The sequence below is a fragment of the Dipodomys spectabilis genome, unplaced genomic scaffold (genome assembly GCF_019054845.1).
Source record: "Dipodomys spectabilis isolate Male_0828 unplaced genomic scaffold, ASM1905484v1 ptg000001l, whole genome shotgun sequence".
Taxonomy (NCBI): domain Eukaryota; kingdom Metazoa; phylum Chordata; class Mammalia; order Rodentia; family Heteromyidae; genus Dipodomys; species Dipodomys spectabilis.
This window is the reverse complement of record NW_024870678.1, coordinates 9,178,796-9,200,001: the sequence shown is the minus strand read 5'-3', so window position 1 is coordinate 9,200,001 and position 21,206 is coordinate 9,178,796. Positions and strand designations below refer to the sequence as shown.

At 39.3% G+C, this 21,206-nt stretch overlaps 1 protein-coding gene across 3 annotated transcripts in view; it reads left to right on the top strand.

Annotated features, from left to right (window-relative positions):
- Ros1 (ROS proto-oncogene 1, receptor tyrosine kinase) overlaps positions 1-21,206 on the top strand; it is a 96,417-nt gene that overhangs the window by 18,356 nt on the left and 56,855 nt on the right. For 2 of the 3 annotated variants that reach the window (XM_042686249.1, XM_042686179.1), the window contains exons 7-17: positions 1,010-1,148; positions 5,758-5,959; positions 6,606-6,682; positions 9,162-9,284; positions 9,758-9,942; positions 11,575-11,672; positions 12,972-13,468; positions 14,965-15,177; positions 16,297-16,407; positions 18,028-18,206; positions 19,738-19,929. In XM_042686249.1, the coding sequence (XP_042542183.1) occupies positions 1,010-1,148; positions 5,758-5,959; positions 6,606-6,682; positions 9,162-9,284; positions 9,758-9,942; positions 11,575-11,672; positions 12,972-13,468; positions 14,965-15,177; positions 16,297-16,407; positions 18,028-18,206; positions 19,738-19,929 (2,016 nt within the window). Of the gene's footprint in view, positions 1-1,009; positions 1,149-5,757; positions 5,960-6,605; positions 6,683-9,161; positions 9,285-9,757; positions 9,943-11,574; positions 11,673-12,971; positions 13,473-14,917; positions 15,178-16,296; positions 16,408-18,027; positions 18,207-19,737; positions 19,930-21,206 lie in introns of all 3 variants that reach the window. The other variant, XM_042686110.1, reaches the window with a different exon arrangement.

The following is a 21,206-nucleotide window of genomic DNA, read 5'->3' as shown; positions in this document are numbered from 1 at the left end:
TCCCTTCCTCCCTCCCTCCCTGCCTCCCTCCCTCTTTCTTTCTTTCTTTCTTTCTTTCTTTCTTTCTTTCTTTCTTTCTTTCTTTCTTTCTTTCTTTCTTTCTTTCTTTCTTTCTTTCTTTCTTTCTTTCTTTCTTTCTTTCTTTCTTTCTTTTGTCATGGGGCCTGAACTCTAGGCCCGAGCATTGTCCCTGAGCTCTTCAGCTCAAGGCGAGCTCTCTTCCACTTGAGCCACAGCACCACTTCTGGTTTTTGGTGATTATTTGGAGCTAAGAGTCTCACGGACTTTCCTGCCAAGGCTAGCTTTGAACCGTGATCTTCAGATCTCAGCCTCCTGAGTAGCTAGGAGTATAAGCAGGAGCCACCAATGTCCGGCTAACAAAGTTGCCTTTCTATTTAAACAAAGACTGAATTATTTATATTACATATAACAACAGTGTCCTCCCTTATAGAAGATTTAGATTTCTGAAGTTTCAATTAGCTGGAGTCAATTGTCAAATATTATTAGGAAAATATATTATTAGCCGCACCTCAATTCTTTCAGTACAAAATCACATGATCATTCATCTCATTCACCATTACCTGTCCCCTTCCCACAGTGACTTTATGTGGATGGAGGGCAGGAAGAAGATTCTCACAGGGTTTTATTCTAGTTTAGAAGTACTGTGTTAGGGTAGTTTTTCCAGAAGATCAGTTTTAGGAAAATATGAGCAAGATTAGAATTTAAAATAGTTCTAAGACACCAAGTATATTAGTGTGTCAAATTTTAAGTAAAATTTTAAGTGCCAAATAATTGAATCCTTAATTTCACTAATTTGAGGAAGGAGAGAATTTCTGGGTGAGTTCTGCAGACTGATTTCTGGATAGTTCTATATTACCTTGTGTGGTGGGATCTTGATGGCTCAGTCTTCAAAAGTCCATCCATCTTTTGCAAATTAATCTGTGTTCTTCTGTTCCAATGTGTTGGAGTGATTCAGTAAAGGCTGATAATTAATTTCTCATGGATCTAGACTGTGTCCAAGCTCTCATACATGGTGGAATCCCTACATCCCTTCACTGAGTACATTTTCCGAGTGGTTTGGATCTTCACAGCCCAGCTTCAGCTTTATTCTCCCCCAAGTCCCAGCTACAGGACTCATCCTTATGGAGGTATGGCATGCATACATTGTTTATGAAATAAGAATAGTATTTCTCAGCTCTGGTTTAGTTTGTTTTTGTTTTAAATAAGGAAATAAATCTGCTGTGAGCCTCTTAGTAAGTTACAGGGTCGTTCTGGCTGCTGTATAGAGAAGGAACTCTGGGGTGTGGGCAGAAACAGGGAAATCTGGGAGGAGGCCATTGTAGTGACTCAGGTGCGAGTTGCCAAGAGGTGATAGTGGATGATTTTATATTCATTTGTTGAGGCAAATTTTAGACTTTTTCTTACCTAGGCTATGAACTTCTTTGGCTGTGTAGCAATGAAATCTGTGAAAATATTTGGCTCCTTACTTACCTTTTTCTTGGAAACTTGGTTGTTTTCCTCACTTAGTCTACAAGTATTCCTTAAGCAGCTATTGTGTACCAGACATTGTTCTAGAAACTAAATTCCTGACATTCTCGGAGCTTTATTTTGAGGGTAGATAGGCAGACCAAAGATTAAGTACAAGTATTTGTTTGGGGTTGTGAGAGGCAATAAATAACATCTTTACTAGTCCAAGTTCAAAACTAATGAAAGAAAAAATTGTGAGAGCCTATAGATAAATGCAGACTACCACCATTATCTCTGATGAAGATTATGTTGGATAATATGACTTAGCATGAACAAAACTGAGATGAATTTGCTAACTTCCTAATCTCCGTTTTTGTCTTGAGAACTAGCAATGCTCTTTAGAGACAGCTTAATTCTTTTTTTTTTTTTTTTTTGGTCTGCTGTGGGGCTTGAACTCTGGGCCTGAGAGCTTTCCTTGAGCTCTTCAGCTCAAGGCGAGCGCTCTACCACTTGAGCCACAGCACCACTTCTGGTTTTCTGGTGGTTTATTGGAAATAAAAATCTCACAGACTTTCCTACCTGGGCTGGCTTTGAACTGTGATCCTCAGATCTCAGCCAGGATCCTGAGTAGCTAGGATTACAGGTGTGAGCCACCAGCACCTGGCTAAGAGAAAGCTTAATTCTGCTGATCAGACAGTGCTGGCTTCTTGTGGATTGGGGACCAACCTTTCTTTTAAGACATCTGACTTACTACTTCCCTTAGAAGAGAATCATGGTGCAAAAGCTACTGACAGCATAGGTAGCTAGTTATCTTTCTCTATGGGGAAATCTAGGGCTGGGTAAGACACACGAGTATTTACAATAGATTCATGGGGAGATATGGCATGAGGAATAAGGAAACATGTCATTAACCAATGAGGTATAATTTCACATAGGTGTTAGTGCTAAGCAGGAAAAGTGATAAAGAATGCTTGAGGAGGAGACCTATCTCATATGGAAGACTGGTGGGAAAGGCCTCTCTGTTCAGAAAAGATGATATGAAAATATCTTTGGAAGGAGTTTTCCAGGAAGAAGGAAGTGAGCTAGGTGAAGAGGAGGAGTTGAGATATGACAATAGCCAAGAGACCCTGTAATATATAGCCACAATGTTTGTGATGTCAAGGTGAAGATTTTATTCTATGCATGGCAGCATGCATATTATTCTATGCATGGAGAGTTATAATCAGGAAAAGGACTGGCTCAGATACTTTATTTTTTATTTTTCATAATCAACAAAATTATTTAGAAATTACTGGCATAGGCAGAACCTTTTTTTTTTTTTTTTTTTGCCAGTCTTGGGGCTTGAACTCAGGGCCTGAGCACTGTCCTTGAGCTTCTTTTGCTCAAGGCTAGCACTCTACCACTTGTACTGTGGTGCCACTTCCAGCTTCTTCTGTGTATGTAGTATAGAGGAATCGAACCTGGGGCTTCATGCATGCTACGCAAGCACTCTACCACTGAGCCACATTCCCAGCCATTGGCAGAAACTTTTTGAAGATACTCCCAGGGGCACAGCAAATAGGAGAGACCTGACAAATGTGATTGTATCAAAGTAAAGAGTTTCTGTGCAACAGAGAACATGGTCACCAAACTATAAAGGCAGCCAACAGACTAGGAAAAGATCTTCACCAGCCATACCTGCAACAATGGCCTAACATCTTAAATAACAAGGTGGCTCAGATAGTTTGAATTTTAGTGTAGCTGTTGAGTAGAGAACAGATAGTCTAGGACTGGGCCCAAGGCAAACATGGGGGCAGTTAGGAGTCCAAGCAAGTGATAGCAGTAGCTCTGGTTATGATGATCATGGTGGAGGAGGTATAAAGCTTTGATGTGTATTTTGAGGACATGGCTAATGGGATTGCAGGATGGATTTGGTGAAGAGGATAAAAGATCTACCTTGAAAACTTAAATTTTCAGTCTGAATATCCAAATGTTGGCATTTATTGAGATGTAGGCAGAAATTTGCTAGGCAGAAATTTTTTTTAAAAAAGATCTTTTTTAGCCAAGTAAAATTTGAGATGCTTATCAGATAACTAAAGGTGCCAAGGACACAGTTAATTTATGAATTTGAAACTTAGGATCGATTAGAGAGATCTAAAATATAAATGTAGAAGTTACATTAGAGACATTTGAACAATTGTTGCATCTTGCCATGTAGGTGGTGTTTTAAGTTGTTTGAAGTGGAGCAGATCTTGTCTGAGTGTAATCCTAATGTGTATAGTGTTTTGTTTTTGTTTGTTTGCTTGTAGGGCTTGAACTCTGGGCCTGGACACTGTTGCTGAGCTCTTTCACTCAAGGCTAGTGATCTACCACTTTGGGCCATAGTGTCACTTCAGGTTTTCTGGTGGTTAATTGGAAGTAAGAGTCTCATGGCCTTTCCTGTCCAGGTTGGTTTCAAACCATGATCCTCAAATCTCAGCCTCCTGAGTAGCTAGGATTACAGGCATGAGACTCCAGTATCTTGCTTCTAATGTGTTTTTGATGACTTTCTAATTCCGTGGAATGTGGCTTCTCCTCTTCTGTTCCCAAAAGTGACGCAGTACACAGAGCTGAGTTGTAATGAAAAGATGTTTATATTTGTCACACATCTGAGAGTTTGGGAGAGATTGTATCAGAGAAAAGGGAGAGACTGATTAGGAGGCCTTTCTGAGGGACTGGGAATGTGGCTCAGTGGTAGAGTGCTTGCATCACATGCATAAGGCCCTGGGTTCGATTCCTCAGCACCACATGAGCAGAAAAAGCTGGAAGTGGCTCTGTGGCTCAGTTGGTAGAGTGCTAGCCTTGGTGACAGTGTGCAGGCCCAGAGTTCAAGCCCCATGACCGACCCTCCCCCCCAAACAAGGCCTTTCTGAGACATCCAGTGTGAGGGCTGAACTGTCTTATTTCTGCCAGCTCCATGGCCACCAGCAATATAGAACATTTGCCACAAGTATTCACTAGGAGAAAAGGCTAGTCAAGGACAGAGTGACATGAATGCCTTTCTTTTTTCTATGAAGAGAGAATTCAAGCATGTGGTTTTAGGTGGCCGAGGTATGGAAAGTAGGTAGACGACTGCATAGAAGCCCAGCTGTTAGATCATTTGTTTGCCTTTTTATTCTGTGCCACTTTGGTGGCACGTAGCACATAGAATGAGTCAGTAAATGCTTCATCATTTAATTCATGCTCCTTTCAAACTTTCTGAGGGTCAAGTGCCACTGAAGCTCAGTCAAGGCTGGATTCCCAGGGACTTTAGTGGTGGGGCTAGTAAGAAAGGTGGAGCCTGGGTCATCAGAGCTGGTGGTAACAGGAGGGAAGGAGACCTGTCTAGTCGAATTCCAGCTTATCTGAACCCACATCTCCAGCCGCAACCAGTCAGGCCACTGCACAGTGAGTGAAAAGGCCCCAGGTCCTGCCTTTCTCAATTCATGTTAATTATTGACTCATTGCTCAGCTTCTCTTCTTCTCTACCTGCTTCCATCCCACGATTGAATTCATTTAGATTTCTAGAGATTTCTGACAAGTCTGGGTGTAGAATATTTATTCTATTTGTCTACTTCAACATTTCATTTCAGAAAGTAATTTCATGAACTAGAAATGAGGAAAATAACATTTCAAAAAGTCTTTTGGATAATGTTAGTACATAAATGGAGTATTTTAAGACCGGGCATATGACTTTTTACCACCTTATTGTTATTATAAAGTGGTACAAGTGACAAGTGTACAAAGTGGTACAGTTACGTAAGTCAGGTAATGAGTACGTTTCTTTTTGGATAATGTCACCCCTTCCCTTACTCTTTCCCCATCCCCATCCACACGTTGTATAAGTTCATTTCAACGTGATGTCTGGTGGGTACCACTGCTGCTTTTGTTCATCCTTTGTCCCACCATTTTTGTGTAACTTTTACCTTTCCAAAGACAGATAAACAAACAAAGAAGACAAAAAGCAAAGTAAAGAAAAACAGCAACAAAGAAAAACCTATCTTGTTTCCATTTCCTAGAGTTCCTTTTGATAAATATTATTTTATATGACCAGATGTACATAAGCATTGCACTTTAGTGTTCCACTTCTGTTTTGGTCTCACTGTATGTAAATGCCTAGTGTCCTGTATAATTTATTGTGCCCCAGTGTATTTTCAAATGTTTTATATATTAATAAAAGCATTATTGCTGCAGTCAGCTCTTTAAAAATCAGGTCCTTTTTTTTCTATTCTGTTCTTGGATCATAAAACATGTACATTTTTATGCTCACTATATCATCCTTGTCTCTTCCAGTTCCTGAAACGGCTCCTTTCATTAACAACATAGAAAGTTCAAGTCCTGATACTGTGGAAGTCAGTTGGGCTCCACCTCAATTCCCAGGTGGACCTATTTTGGGTTATAATTTAAGGCTGATTAGCAAAAATCAAAAATTAGACTCAGGGACACAGAGAACTAGTTTCCAGTTTTATTCTACTCTCCCAAACACCACATACAGGTAAGAATTTAAAGTGGCACACAGAGAATTGCAGTTAGCATGACTGAAGGCAAGTCAAGTGTTGAAGAAATGTAGCTGAAAAGTAGACTAAATATATCTTGATCAATGTCACTGACTGTGCTGTTGAGTCAAAGTTGAAGTTTATTTCAAGCTTCTATGTTTATTAGATCACACATGGCCAAACAAAATTATTCTCAACTGTTTCTATTATATTCAAGGATCCTTATAAATATGAGTTAATGAAGTCATAAATACCACAAATACCATTCTTATTTTAACTCAACATGAAAAAAAATTAAGGCGGTAAAACTTGGTTAACGGTATCTTTATTAACCACTAGAGATTATTTTATTATCATTAGCTTCTCTGGCATTTACTAAGGGCTACCTAAATTAGGGGAGAAATGGGGGTCATGCAGATAGCAGAGTTCAGTTTTTTGACCTCAGCGACCCTGAACTGTTCTGTGGGGAATGTAAACAAGGGTGTGATGGATGGTCATTCTAGTGCTGAGCGGTGACACTCAGTAACTAGATATAGGCATTACCACATCTTCCTTTAAATAGAAATGTCACTGCTCCATCTGTTTGTATCTCATGTTCACACTATGCCATGTGAAACACATCTCTGCAAATTGTTTTTGGAACAGGTTTTCTATTGCCGCAGTCAATGGAGTTGGTGAGGGGCCAGAAGCAGAATCTAATATTACCACTTCATCTCCAGCAGGTACTGCTCAGGGTTGCTCCTTTTGTGACACAGGAACAAAGGATAGCCAGGATAGGGTCAGATTTCAGTGGTCACCAATCAACTGGTAGACCTCAGATTCTCTCTTTTCTGTATTTGCATAATATATTTTTTAATAACTTGATACATTTTCAATGCATTTATCTGTGATGGTCTTGGGATTGAACTCAGGGATTGGGTGCTGAGCTTTTCTGCACAAGACCAGCACTCTACCACTTGAGCCACAGCTCCACTTCTAGCTTTTCTTTGGTAGTTAATTAGAGATAAAAGTCTCACAGATTTTCCTGCCCCAGCCGGCTTTGAACCATGATCTTCATATTTCAGCCTCCTGAATAGTTAGATTACATGCATGAGCCACCAGCACCTTGCTTGAGTTTTCAATATAAATATAAATATTTTAAAAATAAAAAGGAGGGCTGGGAATGTGGCTTAGTGGTAGAGGGCTTGCCTAGCATGCATGAAGCCCTGGGTTCATTTCCTCAGTACCACATAAACACAAAAAGCCACAAGTGGCACTGTGGCTGAAGTGGTAGAGTGCTACCTTGAGCAAAAGAAGCTCAGGGACAGTGCTCAGGCCCTGAGTCAAACCCCAGGACTACAAAAAATAAAAAGTAAATAAATAAAAGGTTATATTGAAAAATTTCACATTAGGAATTAGGTATTAAAAAAAACAGAAAAAAAATTAAGGATATTAAAAAAGTGGCTGCAGCCGGGTGCTGGTGGCTCATGCCTCTAATCCTAGCTACTCAGAAGGTTGAGATCTGAGGATCGCGGTTCAAACCCTGCACAGGGAGGGAAAATCAGACTCTTATCTCCAATAAACTACCAGAAAATTGGAAGTGGTGCTTGGCTTAAGTGGTAGAGTGCTAGCTTGAGCTGAAGAGCTCAGGGACAGCTCCCAGGTCCAGAGTTCAAGCCCCATGACTGACCCCCCCCCCCAAAAAAGTGGCTCCAAACCAATCCTAGTTTTCAGTTGAACTCATTGGCCTGTGATTTGTAGTTACCCAGGAGTTATATAATCACCTGTCCTAACCCTTAATTTACATGATCAATTTCCATTTAAGTCATATCATATATGTTTTAAGTCTTCTTAATGGCTTTATATCTGATGAACTTTAATATTATACACTGTCACTTTGTTATATTTAATCTGCCAAATTATATTTTGGTATTTTTCTAAATAGTTTTTTTAGGGGGAGTCGATTACTTTTATTTTTTTTCCTTTTTTCAATTTTTATTATAAAGTGATGTACAGAGGGGTGACAGTTACATAAGTCAGGTAATGAGGACGTTTCTTTTTGACTAGCATCACCCCTTTCCTTTTTTCTTTAGCTTTAGAATTTTAAAAATTGCCTTGATTGTTTGAGTGCTTATTGTATTCATGAAAGAAGAAATGAAAGTGCTTTCTAAGACAATTAGCTTTTTTTAATTGGTAAAGAATGTTGAGTACCATTCAAGGACTCAGAGTTCTAGGAGTCTGTTTTCTATTTTCATTTGCTGATCTGACCATCTTTTTCCACACCTCTGCCAGTGGAGTATTGAATGTCATCTGTCACCAGTCTTTAGATTTTTTTGGCTCTTCCCAGACTCCAGGGAAGAAGAGGCATGCTTATTATGCAAGAAGCATGTCCAAAGAGCAAGTTAAATATAGAGACATGTTAAAATTGTTAGGTGATTATTGCATATCAATTATCAATTGTCCCTGAAGTGTTTATCACCTATGATTCTACATCAGTCCAGTTGAAAAGAGCTTTATGTAAGCCAGGCACTGGTGGCTCACACCTGTAATCCTAGCTAGTCAGGAAGCTGAGATTTGAGGATCATTGTTCAAAGCCAGCTGGGCAAGAAAGTCCATGAGACTCTTATCCACCAGAAAACTGGAAGTGGCGCTGTGGCTCAAGTGGTAGAACGCTAGCCTTGAGCTGAAGAGCTGAGGGACAGTGCCCAGGCCCAGAGTTCATGCCCCACGACCGACCAAAAAAAAAAAAAAAGAACATCATGTAGATTTCTGCAGCCCTTAAATTTTATTCCTAAGGACTTTCCTCTTGCCTCAAAGAAGTATAGAGGGCAAGACAGAGACAATCATTGTCTGTGTATATGCGAGAGTCCAACAAGCTACTCTGGCAGAGGCTGGACCTCTTCCACCAAGTAAATTCTCACAGCTAGGGATAATGAACTGAGCTCCTACAGGGGCATGGATACTGAGAATTGTTATTTTGGGGGTTCTTAAAAGCAGGACACATGGGTCCTACTTGAATGCTATTGTATTTCTTACTCTTCATCATGGATTATTATTAATAGTTACTAATGTGGACTGTACAACAGATAAATGTCTTATCTTCAGAGAAAACTTGCTCAGCAGTCTCTTTCAAGTACCATTTTCTTTGATTTGAAGAATTGTTATATTTTTGGTGTTAGTGTGCATTTAATATGCCTGTTTATAACTTATATCATTTTGCAGTTCAAGAAGAGGAGCAATGGCTCTTTTTATCCAGAAAAACTTCATTAAGGAAGAGATCTTTAAAACACTTAGTAGATGAAGCACGCTGCCTTTGGTCTGATATTATCTACCGTAATATTACAGGTCAGTATAATAGAGAGAAATGTTCTTTATTGTTAAAAGAAAGATTTGAAATTTCTGCAAGAAATATTTCTAGAGTAGAAGGATATTTAAAAAAACGGTTTTGGATCTGAGAAGGGATGTAGTTCAGTGCTAGAACATATGTTTAGCGTGTATGAGCCCTTGGGCTCACACACACACACACACACACACACACACACACACACACACACACACCCAACAACTCCCAACCCCTTACAAAACAAAATCCAAATCTTTTTTTTCTAATATTTAAAGAATATGCTCTTAAGAACATTTGTACAATATACCATTTAAAGTGAATTTGGGGAATTTGGAAGAATATTTTCTGCAAAAAAATACCACCTTTATTTCAATCTCATTATTTAATATTACATAAATAAAATCTCTTTAATATTAGGTTTTCTTCTGTCTTGGTTTTTATTTAATAATATGTGTGTATTTTTGTGGTCTTCTAGGAATATCAGTTAATGTCCAGCGGGAAACTGTTTATTTCTCTGAAGGATTTCTCATATGGGTGAAGGAGGTTGCTAATATGTCTGATATGTCTGACCTGAGAATTTTCTACAGAGGTTCAGGATTAATTTCTTCCATCTCCATAGACTGGCTTTACCAGAGAATGTATTTCATCATGGATGAACTGGTGAGACTGAGAATTAAAATTGAATAACTAGCTATTACTGATATTGTGTCTTGTTATATTAACAATTAAACACAATTCTCATATTCAATACATACATACCTACTGAGTACTTTAAGCCAGTAGAATAGCACTGAGTCCTAGATCGAATCCACAGGGGGCCAAGCATTTATTGATGCTAGTCCTCACTTCCCATAGTCAGTTGTTTGTTCTTTGTTTGTTTGTTTTTTGGTCAGTTGTGGAGATTGAGCTCAGGGCCTGGATGCTGTCCCTGAACTCTTTTGCTTAAGGCTAATGTGCTACCACTTTGAGCTACAGGTCCACTTCCATTTTTCTGGTTGTTAATTGGAGATAAGAGTCTTACGGACTTTTCTGCCTGGGTTGGTTTTTAGCCAAGATCCTCAGATCTCAGCCTCCTGAGTAGCTAGGCTTTGTTTTATATTTTTATTTGTGATAATTAGTTGCACAAGGGAGTTTGATTTTGATATGTCTAGATGTGCTGACAATGGCCCTTAATTAGATCCATCCCCTCCACTACCCTCCCTCCTCCCCACTTCTCCCCTTTCCCAAACCAACTTCAAGAAGATCATTGTTCTATTTTCACAGGTATGAAAATAGTTCACCAGGTGTGAAAACAGTCATAGTTTCGGTTAGTGATACTTCATCTGTGTTATCATTGCCTGTCATAGGAAAAGTTGATTTGAATTATTCAAAAAGCAGGGTTACTTTAGTAACCAGTCCTGAGATATGTTTTATGTTCTATGTCTTTGAAAGGTGTAACTATAGCTGGAGGCCCATAAGCTTACAACATAGAATATTAACCTTCTTCATTTTAACTTTTGTAATTTTTATTTTTTGCGATACTGGGATTTGAATTCAAGGCCTAGCACTTGCTAAAGAGGTGTGCTGTTACCTAAGCCACATTCCCACACTGTTTTGCTTTTACTTATTTTTTTGTGCATTTTTTTGCCCAGGCTAGCTTCAGATCATTGTCCTTCTATCTGTGTCTCTCGTGTAGCTGAGACCTCACATGTTTGCCACCATGCCTGGTTTATTGGTTAAGATGAGGGTGTTGCTACTTTCTCCCCAGGCTGGTCCAGAATTGCAGTCTTCCCAATCTCTGCTTTCCAAGTAGCTGTAATTATAGATATGAGCTATTGCTCCAATCCTCTTACTTCCCTTTTTAAGACAGAGTCTTGCTATGTCACCTGGCCCTGAACTCAGAATCTTCCAGACTCAGCCCCCTGATTGCTGGGATTGTAGGTGTATACTGATTTAACTAACTTTTTTTTTTTTTTTTTTGGTCCTGGGGCCTGAACTCTGGGCCTGGGCGCTGTCCCTCAGCTCTTCAACTCAAAGCTAGTGCTCTACCACTAGAGCCACAGTGCCACTTCCGGCTTTTTCTGCTTATGTGGTGCTGAGGAATCGAACCCAGGGCCTCATGCATGTAAGGCAAGCACTTTGCCACTGAGCCACCTTCCCAGCCCATGATTTCACTAACTTTAAATGTTGTCTTCTTTCGTTTGATCTGAAAAGTGTGATTATCACAGTTCCATGCACAGGACAGAGGCTCAGGAAAGTGTTGGTAAACAGAGAATGGACTTTGATCTTATTTATGTGTTTTTGTTTTCCTAGGTGTGTGTCTGTGATTTAGAAAACTGCTCAAATTTTGAGGAAATTACTCTGCCCTCTGTTATGGCACCTCAAAAAGTCGTAGCAGATTCCTACAATGGGTAAGTATAGCCTAGTAAATATGGGCTCTCTTTGTGAAAAGTACTTTCTAATGAAACATTGGAAAACCAGATGTGCCAGTATCTAATTTCAGGAGAATTCAATTTCCAGGCAAAAGCATTTAGTCTCTTATAAAGCCTAGATAAAATTACTTTCAAACCGGATAGTCTACTTCAAAGCAAAAACAACTATATGACAAAGATACTTTGCAAGGGCTCAGTTTTGGATTCTAGTCCTGGTCTCAGGGCTTGAACTCAGGGCCTAGGCACTGCCCTTGAGCTTTTTTTGCTCTCTACCACTTAAGCCAGAGAATTCTAGCACTTTGGTGGTTAATTAGAGATAAGAATCTTGTGAATTTTCATGCCTTGACTGGCTTTGAACTGTGATTCTCAGGACTCACCCCCCTGAACAGTGAGGTTTACAGAAGTGAGCCACTAACACATGACCGAACTATTTTATATCAAACTATTTTATGGTTTTCTTTTAACATTTTTAGGTTTGTTGTTTGTTATCCTTAGTAGTTCTATTAAGGGGTTTCATTTCATCATGTTGTTTGTGAGTATAATACACCTTAATCAATGTCACCCAATTCATTATTCTCTCCCAGCTCTCCCAACCCCCCCATCCCCTCAATTTACCTAGCTCCAATTTCACCTATATATATTGAATATTATGACTGCATCTGCTCACCTTTCATCCTTCCTTGGAAATCTTCAAAGATCCTTTCAATTATGAAATTCTATGATTTGTTCAAGAGCTATTCGTAGCTAGGCGCTAGTGGCTCACACCTATTGTTCCAGCAACTCAGAAGGCTGAGATCTGAGGATTATGGTTTGAAACCAGCCCAGGCAGGAAAGTCCATGAGATTATTTTGAGTTCAACACCAAAAAGACAGAAGTGGAGCTGTGGCTCAAATGGTAGAGCTCTAGCCTTTAGCCAAAAAGCTCTGGGACAGTGCCCAGACCTTGAGTTCCAGCCTCAGGATCAGCCAAAAAAAAAAAAAAGAAAAAAGCTATTGATAATAATTAAGTGACTAAACATTGTAATGATAGCTGAAAGTTTCCAACTTGCCAATCAATAATTTAAATGAGCAGACTATAGCTCTTCAGTTATGACCCCTACGTTTTTGCACCTGGGAAGTTCTAGACTTATAAGGGGAGAGAGAAGGGGGGAGGAGGGAGAGAGAGGGGGAGGGACAGGGAGAGAGAGAGCTGGTTGCGTGGCAAGGGAAAGCAATGCTGAGGAGGTTGTGCAGCTACACTTGCACTGAATCACACCGGGCTTCTTTGTTCCTGCATCAGGTATGTCTTTTATCTCCTGAGAGACGGCATTTACAGAGTTGACCTCCCTGCGCCATCTGGCAGGCCTGCTCCAGCGGTGCGCATTGTGGAGAGTTGGACATTAAAGGACTTTGCAATAAAGCCACAGTCCAAGAGAATCATTTACTTCAATAACACCGCCCAAGCCTTCATGTCCACATTTCTGGATGGCTCAGCTTCCCATCTCATCCTTCCTCATGTCCTCTTCGCTGATGTGAAGAGCTTTGCTTGTGAAAACAATGACTTCCTTGTCACAGATGGCAAAGCTGTGTTCCAACAGGATTCTCAGTCTTTTAATGAGTTCATTGTGGGATGTGACCTCAGTCACATAGAGGAATTTGGGTTTGGTAACTTGGTCATTTTCGGCTCATCTGTCCAGCCACACCCGCTGCCAGGCCGCCCACAGGAGCTGTCCGTACTCTTTGGCTCTCACCAGGCCCTTGTTCAATGGAAGCCTCCCGCCCTCGCCATAGGAGCCAGTGAGTGTGCTGTGCCCAGGGTGGCTGCTGGCCTGCTGGAAGGAGAGGAGGCTGGAGCTGCTTGGCTCTGGGATTCAGTTTCTAGAATGCACATATAGTTGTCCACTAGCAGCAGCTACTTAGATATGAACGAGTGTTTATCCAGGTGCTTTGCATTTATTAGCTTTTCAGTAGGAGGATCTTTATACTTCCCAGTTAGCTTGTAGAGTTGGACATCTATCAAGACTGTACACTCTGACTTTCTAGTTAGAGTGAGTATTAGCAAGGAGGGTATCATACCTGCATTGGGATCTTACATACATTTGAGAAATACCCTGAAGCTCTCCGAACTTGACTCTACATTTTTAGAGAGTCAGTGTGTGAGGAAGTGCTCCAGAACTAGCCTTCAAGGATTCACATGCTGGTTTTGCAGGCAAAATGTCCCTGAACAAGTTACTTAGTCACTCTGTTCCTTGGCTATCATGCTCGAAAAAAGAGATCACTGGTTACATCTTTTTTTGTGTATGGTAGTTTACCAACTTTGGTCCATCAGGGAGTACTGTTTAACAAATGACCATGTGTGCCTTTAAGACAAAGTTAAATTATTCCTATCTAGGCATGGTGGCACATTCCTGCAACCTCAACTCTTTAGGATGTGGAAGAAGGAAGATTATGAGTTCTAGGCTAGTCCTGGGTAAGCTAGTGAGACTATATCTCAAAAACAAAATAAAAACAAATGAGTTTGTGGCATGGCTCAAGTGGTAGAGTACATTCCTGACAAAAGCAAGATCTTGCATTTAATTTACCATATCATAAAAGGTAATTACTATTGCTTGTTGCATATATCAAAACTGGCTGAGGATGAATAGGAAGCTTTTTCTTTCTTTTCTTTTTTTTTGGTTGTGGGCCTTAAGCTCTGAGCCTAGGCACTGTCCCTCAGCTCTTCAGCTCAAGGCAAGTGCTCTACCACTTGAGCCATAGCACCACTTCTGGTTTGCTGGTGATATTTTGGAGATAAGAGTCTCACATTTTCCTGCCCAGCCTGGCTTTGAACTGCAATCCTCAAATCTCAGCCTCCTGAGTTTTGAGTCAGGTTTGAGTCACCAGCACCTGACAGCTTTTTCTTCACATACGGATTTTTGAAATTACTGTCTAAACACTGAACAGACATTCATCATTAAGCATTTTCCTTAAGAGCCTGGTTATGCTAGTATTATAGAGATATAATATTACAGTATATTTCTAGTATACCTGGTTTAATTTAATATTAAAGAGAACCCTTCCAACAGTCAATTGATGCTGATCACATAGCTTTGACTGAAGGGCAATACTAACTTGTTGGACATGAAGTCTCAGAAAGGGCATGTGTTCGTTTAGGTCACACTGACCCCGATGATTAGTGTGGTAATAGGCCTTACTGCACAATGAATCTGCCATTTGAGATAAGGCTGTTGATGAGCTTACTGGCAGTTCTTGGTTTGTTCTTGTCTTGGCCAATGACATGTTGAATTCTTTAGGCCCGTCTGCCTGGCAGAACTGGACTTACGAAGTGAAAGTATCAACCCAAGATCATCCCGAAATCACTCAAGTTTTCTCCAATATAAGTGGGACTATGCTTAATGTACCTGAGCTGCAGAGTGCTACGAAGTACAAGGTGTCTGTGAGAGCAAGTTCTCCCAAGGGCCCAGGACCCTGGTCAGAGCCCTCTGTGGGGACTACCTTGGTGCCAGGTGAGACAATGTTTTGGATTTAAAGGAGTAATTCTGAGAAGAAGAAGATCAGCCAGTAAAATTCCTTCCTATGAGCGGTGGAGTGGTTCAAGCAGTAGAGCAAGTGCAAGGCTCTGAGTTTAATCCTTAGAACTGCAAAACAAAACAAAAAAATCCTTGCCTCAAATGTGATAAATAAATGAGAATGCAGTCTCTCCCTTCCTCCCTCCCTCCCTCCTTCCTTCCTTCCTTCCTTCCTTCCTTCTTTCCCTCCCTTCCTCTCCCCAGCCCCCCCCCCCCCCCGCTCCCACCCCCCCTCCCCCCGTCAGTTGTGGTGCTTGAGCCTCAGTTGTGGTGCTTGAGCCGTAGCTCCACTTCCAGTGTTTGAATGGTTAATTGGAGATAGGAGTCTCACAGGGACTTTTCTGCATGGACTGGCTTCAACCCACAATCCCTAGATCTCAGCCTCTGGAGTAGCTAGGATTAGCTACTGTAGCTAGCCATTGGCACCTGGCCCAAGAATGAGGTTCCTTAAGGATGTGTTTTGTAATTGAATTTGTAAAGCAAATAAACACTGCAACATCTATGTTTTTAACTTCCTCTTTAAAAAAACTTTCCAAGATATATTTGAAGTAACCAGATGACTTTCTTCCTCTTCATGGGCTTCCTGTTTTTTAGTTTATTAAGCTAAAGGCTTTCTGAACTCTGATGGTTTTGGAGACAGAAGTAGAGGTGCTATTAATTCTGCTAAATTCCACCCTTCTCTGAAAGAAAAATGGAAGAATAACTGTTATTCATATGGCTGTTATAATTTATTCTGGAGGTGTCCAAAGGAGCCATGGCAAGTAGTGATCACAAGAGTGGAGGTGTCTGCCATGACCAGGACATTGTGACAGTCATGTATAGTCATGAAACAAACAGTTATCTTCACCTTCCATTTCAGATATTTATGCAAAAATCAGGAAATATGTTAAGTATGATAGATAATTCTCCCTACAATTATTCATATCCTTCCATGATACTTTTCAAAATGCTGATATTCTTTTACTAAAAGAAAAGATATTCTAGAGCATAAGATATGTGCTTAAAATGAGCTTTCTGTGATACTTTTTAAAATTTTATTTTATTTTTACCAAATAGCTATTGAACCACCATTTATCATGGCTGTAAAGGAAGATGGACTTTGGAGTAAACCATTAAATAGCTTTGGCCCAGGAGAGTTCTTGTCTTCTGACATAGGGAATGTGTCAGGTAAGCACTATCATGTACTAAGATGACAGGTTTCTATTCCTGACTTTCAAGTTATTTAATAAATAGAAAACAAATTGAGTACTAGCTCTGAGATCTTTGCTTTTACTAGTGAAAGGAAAAAATGCTGACCGGACAATACTGGTAGTGCTATTGCTATGAAAATGTCAATTCTCAAGTAGGGATGCTATTTATGAAGTCACACACTGTGAAGTTATTTATTGATTGATGTCCACTTTGGGAAGGCTTTGATATAATGTTCTGGTGTTTTAATCTATCAATGTCATGTTGGCAGCAAAGACAGCTATTTTTTTTTTAAGTAATCCCTTTACCATGAGTTTTATTTATAAAACTGGAGTGAAAAATACATGATAGAGTTTTCAATAAAATGTAAGGAAAAAACATGTTGATAAAGAGGATTATTAAATTTTTCTAGAAGAAGAAAAGTATTCTAAGGTGGCATGTGCATGACTTTGCCTGAAGATGACATCTTCCACAGTTATTTATCTTATTTACAAACTTAGCTATTAAAAATGTGAAAGCAAAATGGGCATTAGTGACTCATGCCTGTAATCCTAGCTACTCAGGAGGCTGAGATTTGAGGATCACAGTTCAAAGCCAGCCCAGGCAAGAAAGTTTGTAAAAATCTTATCTCCAACTAACTACTTAAATGCCAGAAATGACCCTGTATCTCAAAGTGACAGAGCACTAGCCTTAAGCACAAAGCTTAGGGACATACCAGGCCCTGAGTTCAAGCCCCTGGACAGGCACACACACACAAAAGTAGCAAACCATTTCTAGTAAATAAAGGAGTTGGAATTAGCAAGTAACTTGATACTGATAAGAAGAACATCTTTTGGAGTAAGCCAGAATCTGGGCTTCCCTGCTTTTTGTTGGTAAGATTTTCTGATAGAATGGACAATCTCACTAAATCTTAGGTTGTTATCTTAAAAATGATGATAATTACATATAGCTTTGTTTTAGGGGTTAAATTAGGCAAGTAAAGTTACTTGAGACAATGTTTGGCAGAGAGGAAATATTCAGTGCGCTCAGTTAGTTCCTCCAGTTTTAAGAGAAAAAATTTTATATTTACATTAGTGTCATATTCTAGAGCAATCACTGAAGTTCTTATATATCAGAGGAGGCCTTAAAGTTATCTATGACTGATTATCATTGGCTGGTACCTTTAATCCTAGTTCTTCAGGAGGCTGAGTTTCAGAACCACCCCTGGGAGGAAAGTCTATGAGACTCTTATCTGCAATTAACTACAAAAAGCCAGAAATGGAACCTGTTGATCAAGTTGGTAGAGAGCTAGCCTTGAGCAAAAAGGCTAAGAGACAGGCCCAAGCCCTGAGTTCAAGCCCCAGTACTGGCAAACACACACACACACACACACACACACACACACACCTCCCCACCATGATAGCTATATTACTACTGATATATGTCTATATTATTCAGGCACTGTGATATATGTGTGTGTGTGTGTGTGTGTCTATGTATATCAATTGATTTATTGATCTGTCAATAGATGTATCACAGTGCCTAAATGCTTTAAGTCATGATGTTTTTGTTGGCATACATGAAAAATAACTGCTCATTGGGTTTTGTGTTTGTTTTGAGACATGGATTGGTACAATAACAGCCTCTACTACAGTGACATGAACGGTGATGTTTATGTGTGGCCGCTGAATGGGACAGATACTTCAGAATATTATCACATCCCCAGCATCACAGGAGCAGGGGCGTTAGCTTTTGAGTGGCTGGGTCACTTCCTCTACTGGGCTGGGAAGACATATGTGGTAAGTCAAGCCCAGCACTCAGTGATCTAAAGCAATCCAGCTTCAGTGACTTGTACTACACTTTAGTTCATGAATACTTGTGTACCACCTGAGATAAAATGGATAAAATATTGGTGGTATATACTACTCTCTACTAAAGTGAATTTAAGAGCAAAGGGAATTATATACCATTATTGTTTTTATTCTTTATAGATTTTCATCACTATCTTAAAATAAATACATTAAAATGCTCAACTAAGAGTCAGAGGGTAAGTATGTGCTTGCAAGCCCACAATATGGTCCAAGGCTAGCCTGGACAAAAAGCATGAGGCCCTATCTGAGAAATAACTAAAGCAAAAAAATGGCTGAAGTGTGGCCCAAGTGCCTAGCTTGAGTTCAAATCCTGGCACCATACAAAACATGGTTTAGTTTAAAAATACTTTAAAGAAGTGGAAGGGTAGCCGGGTGCTGTGGCTCACGCCTGTAATCCGAGCTACTCAGGAGGCTTAGATCTGAGGATCACAGTTCAAAGCCAGCCTGGGCAGGAAAGGCTGTGAGACTCTTATCTCCAAGTAACCACCAGAAAACCAGAAGTGGCTCTGTGGCTCAAGTGGTAGAGCGCTTGCCTTGAGCTGAAGAGCTGAGGGACAGTGCCCTGGTCCAAGGACTGCCAAAAAAAAAAAAAAAAAAAAAGTGGAAGGGTAAATATAAAGATGAGTTAAATATTTAACTTTAATTCCAGGACAAATTTGTTTAACACAGTTTACATGTGATGAAGAAAAAATATAAGGAACAGAAATTATTTATACATTTATTATGAGGGTTGCAGGAGCTAATATTTTAAAGAATGAAAAATATACTATATTTGTCATATAATAGGTAATATGGAACGGTAAAACTAGTATTGGGGAGATACATGATCGAGAGGAATAAATAGAGGAGTTTTTTTTTTGCCAGTTGTAGAGCTTGAACTTGGGGCCTGAGCATTGTTCCTGAGCTTCTTTTGCTCCAGGCTAGCACGCTACCACTTGAGCCACAGCACCACTTCCGGCTTTTTCTGTGTATGTGGTACTGAGAAACTGAACCCAGAGCTTTATGCATGCCAGGCAAGCACTCTACCACTGAACCACATTCCCAGCCCAGTAGTCATCTTTTATGAGGACATGTGTGTATCTTTTAAGAATTCATTAAAACATTGTCATTCATGATGATTTTGATTGTCTGGATGTATTACTGGGAATTTTAAATGTTTTATCTCTAAATTAATTTATTTCCTTTCTGTTTGAAGATATGAAAAGAGGTAAGTTCCACAAAGGCAAGTGCCATGTTTGTTTGCTGTTATGTTTTCAAGGCTTAACATAGTACTCAGCATATAGGGTTGATAAATAATTGTGGTTGAAAGTAAATGAATGAATGGGTGCATGGATGGATGGATTGATGAATGGATGGATGGATGGAAGAATGCAACAGCTTACTAATAATTGCAACAAATTGTTGTGATAATGATGCCATTTGAAACTCATTAACTGACTACACTATCATGTTTTTCTAGATACAAAGGCAGTCTGTGTTGACTGGACACACTGACATTGTGACCCATGTGAAGCTACTGGTGAACGACATGGTGGTAGATTCAGTCGGTGGCTATCTCTATTGGACCACATTCTACTCAGTTGAAAGCACTAGGCTAAATGGGGAAAGTTCCCTCATACTACAGGCACAGCCCTGGTTTTCTGGGAAAAAGGTGATAAATTAAAAATAAGAGTTAAAAATAAGATCTGGTCACTCAATAATACCAAATAGTGATAGTCTATAATTATGATTGTATCATATCTTCATATGGTGAGTAGTTGAGGTATAATCCTATAGGAAGTGTTATTACAGTGAAACCTTGTTATAACCTAAAAATTTCTAAGCATTATTTGATGGTCATAATTGATTATGCAGTTCAAATATGTAACATGGATATTTTAGTAGTTTGCTTTTATCTTGAGTAGACTCCTATTTGGCAGCTTTAAATTTTTCTGTTTTTATAGTCTTAAAAGCACTTCAGAACCTCTTAGTGGGTGTTGTTTATGTGTCTTATTATTTTTAATCAACTTTGGATGCTGACTTTTCTAAAAAGCATACAGCTTACGTAACTTGTTCGACTTCTCTGTTTCATTACTGGAAAATGGACTGCTATGAAGACTGATTCATGTGAAGTCCTGAGAATGTTTCAGAAGTCTGACAAGTAGTCTGCATGAAGCTATTAGTATGCAAAGGAACGTTTGCTATAGGAATATTCCACAAAATTATTTTTCCTTCTTCAACTTCGTACCTTTTAAACTATCCTTTAGATATCTACATTTCTGGTTCTTATTTTTTTCTGACTGTAATAGTGATATATGCCCACTGTAGACAATTTGCAAATTACAGAAAAAATGCCATAAAGAACATAAAGAGGAAAGAGATCATTTACTTTCTTTGTAACTAACATATTTTAAACATTTTCTTCTTCTTGAGTGTTTTTCTTTAGAGATAAAAGTATACAATACAGATAAACAAAATCATATAGATATATCCTTAGGTCTCTCTCTATGTGTGTATACATGTATATATATGCATCTAAAAATCATATGGTTTTCTCAATAGCAGGCTAATGTGTCAGAAGGTATTTTTAGTTCTTTGACATTTTTAATTCTTATTATACACTTTTTACATTTTCACTGACGCATCATTTTTGTTTAAATGCTCACAATATAGTCATCAGCTACTCCTTTCTGACACCTCTCAGGCTCCAGGTTGGTTACAGGAGGGACTCTCAGCTATGTGAAATATATTCATGAAGCCAAATAAGTTTTTATCTAATGTACTCCCTAGAAGCACTATTTCTTTAGGCCTTTTAAATGAAAAAGTTAATTTATTATTTAGATAACTTTAGCTAATCTCATTATAAATAATCAATCATGATTATTAACCCAACTTCACTTCAGGATGATTTTACCTAGGCAACTTTAAGACAAAGGAAGAGTAGTATGA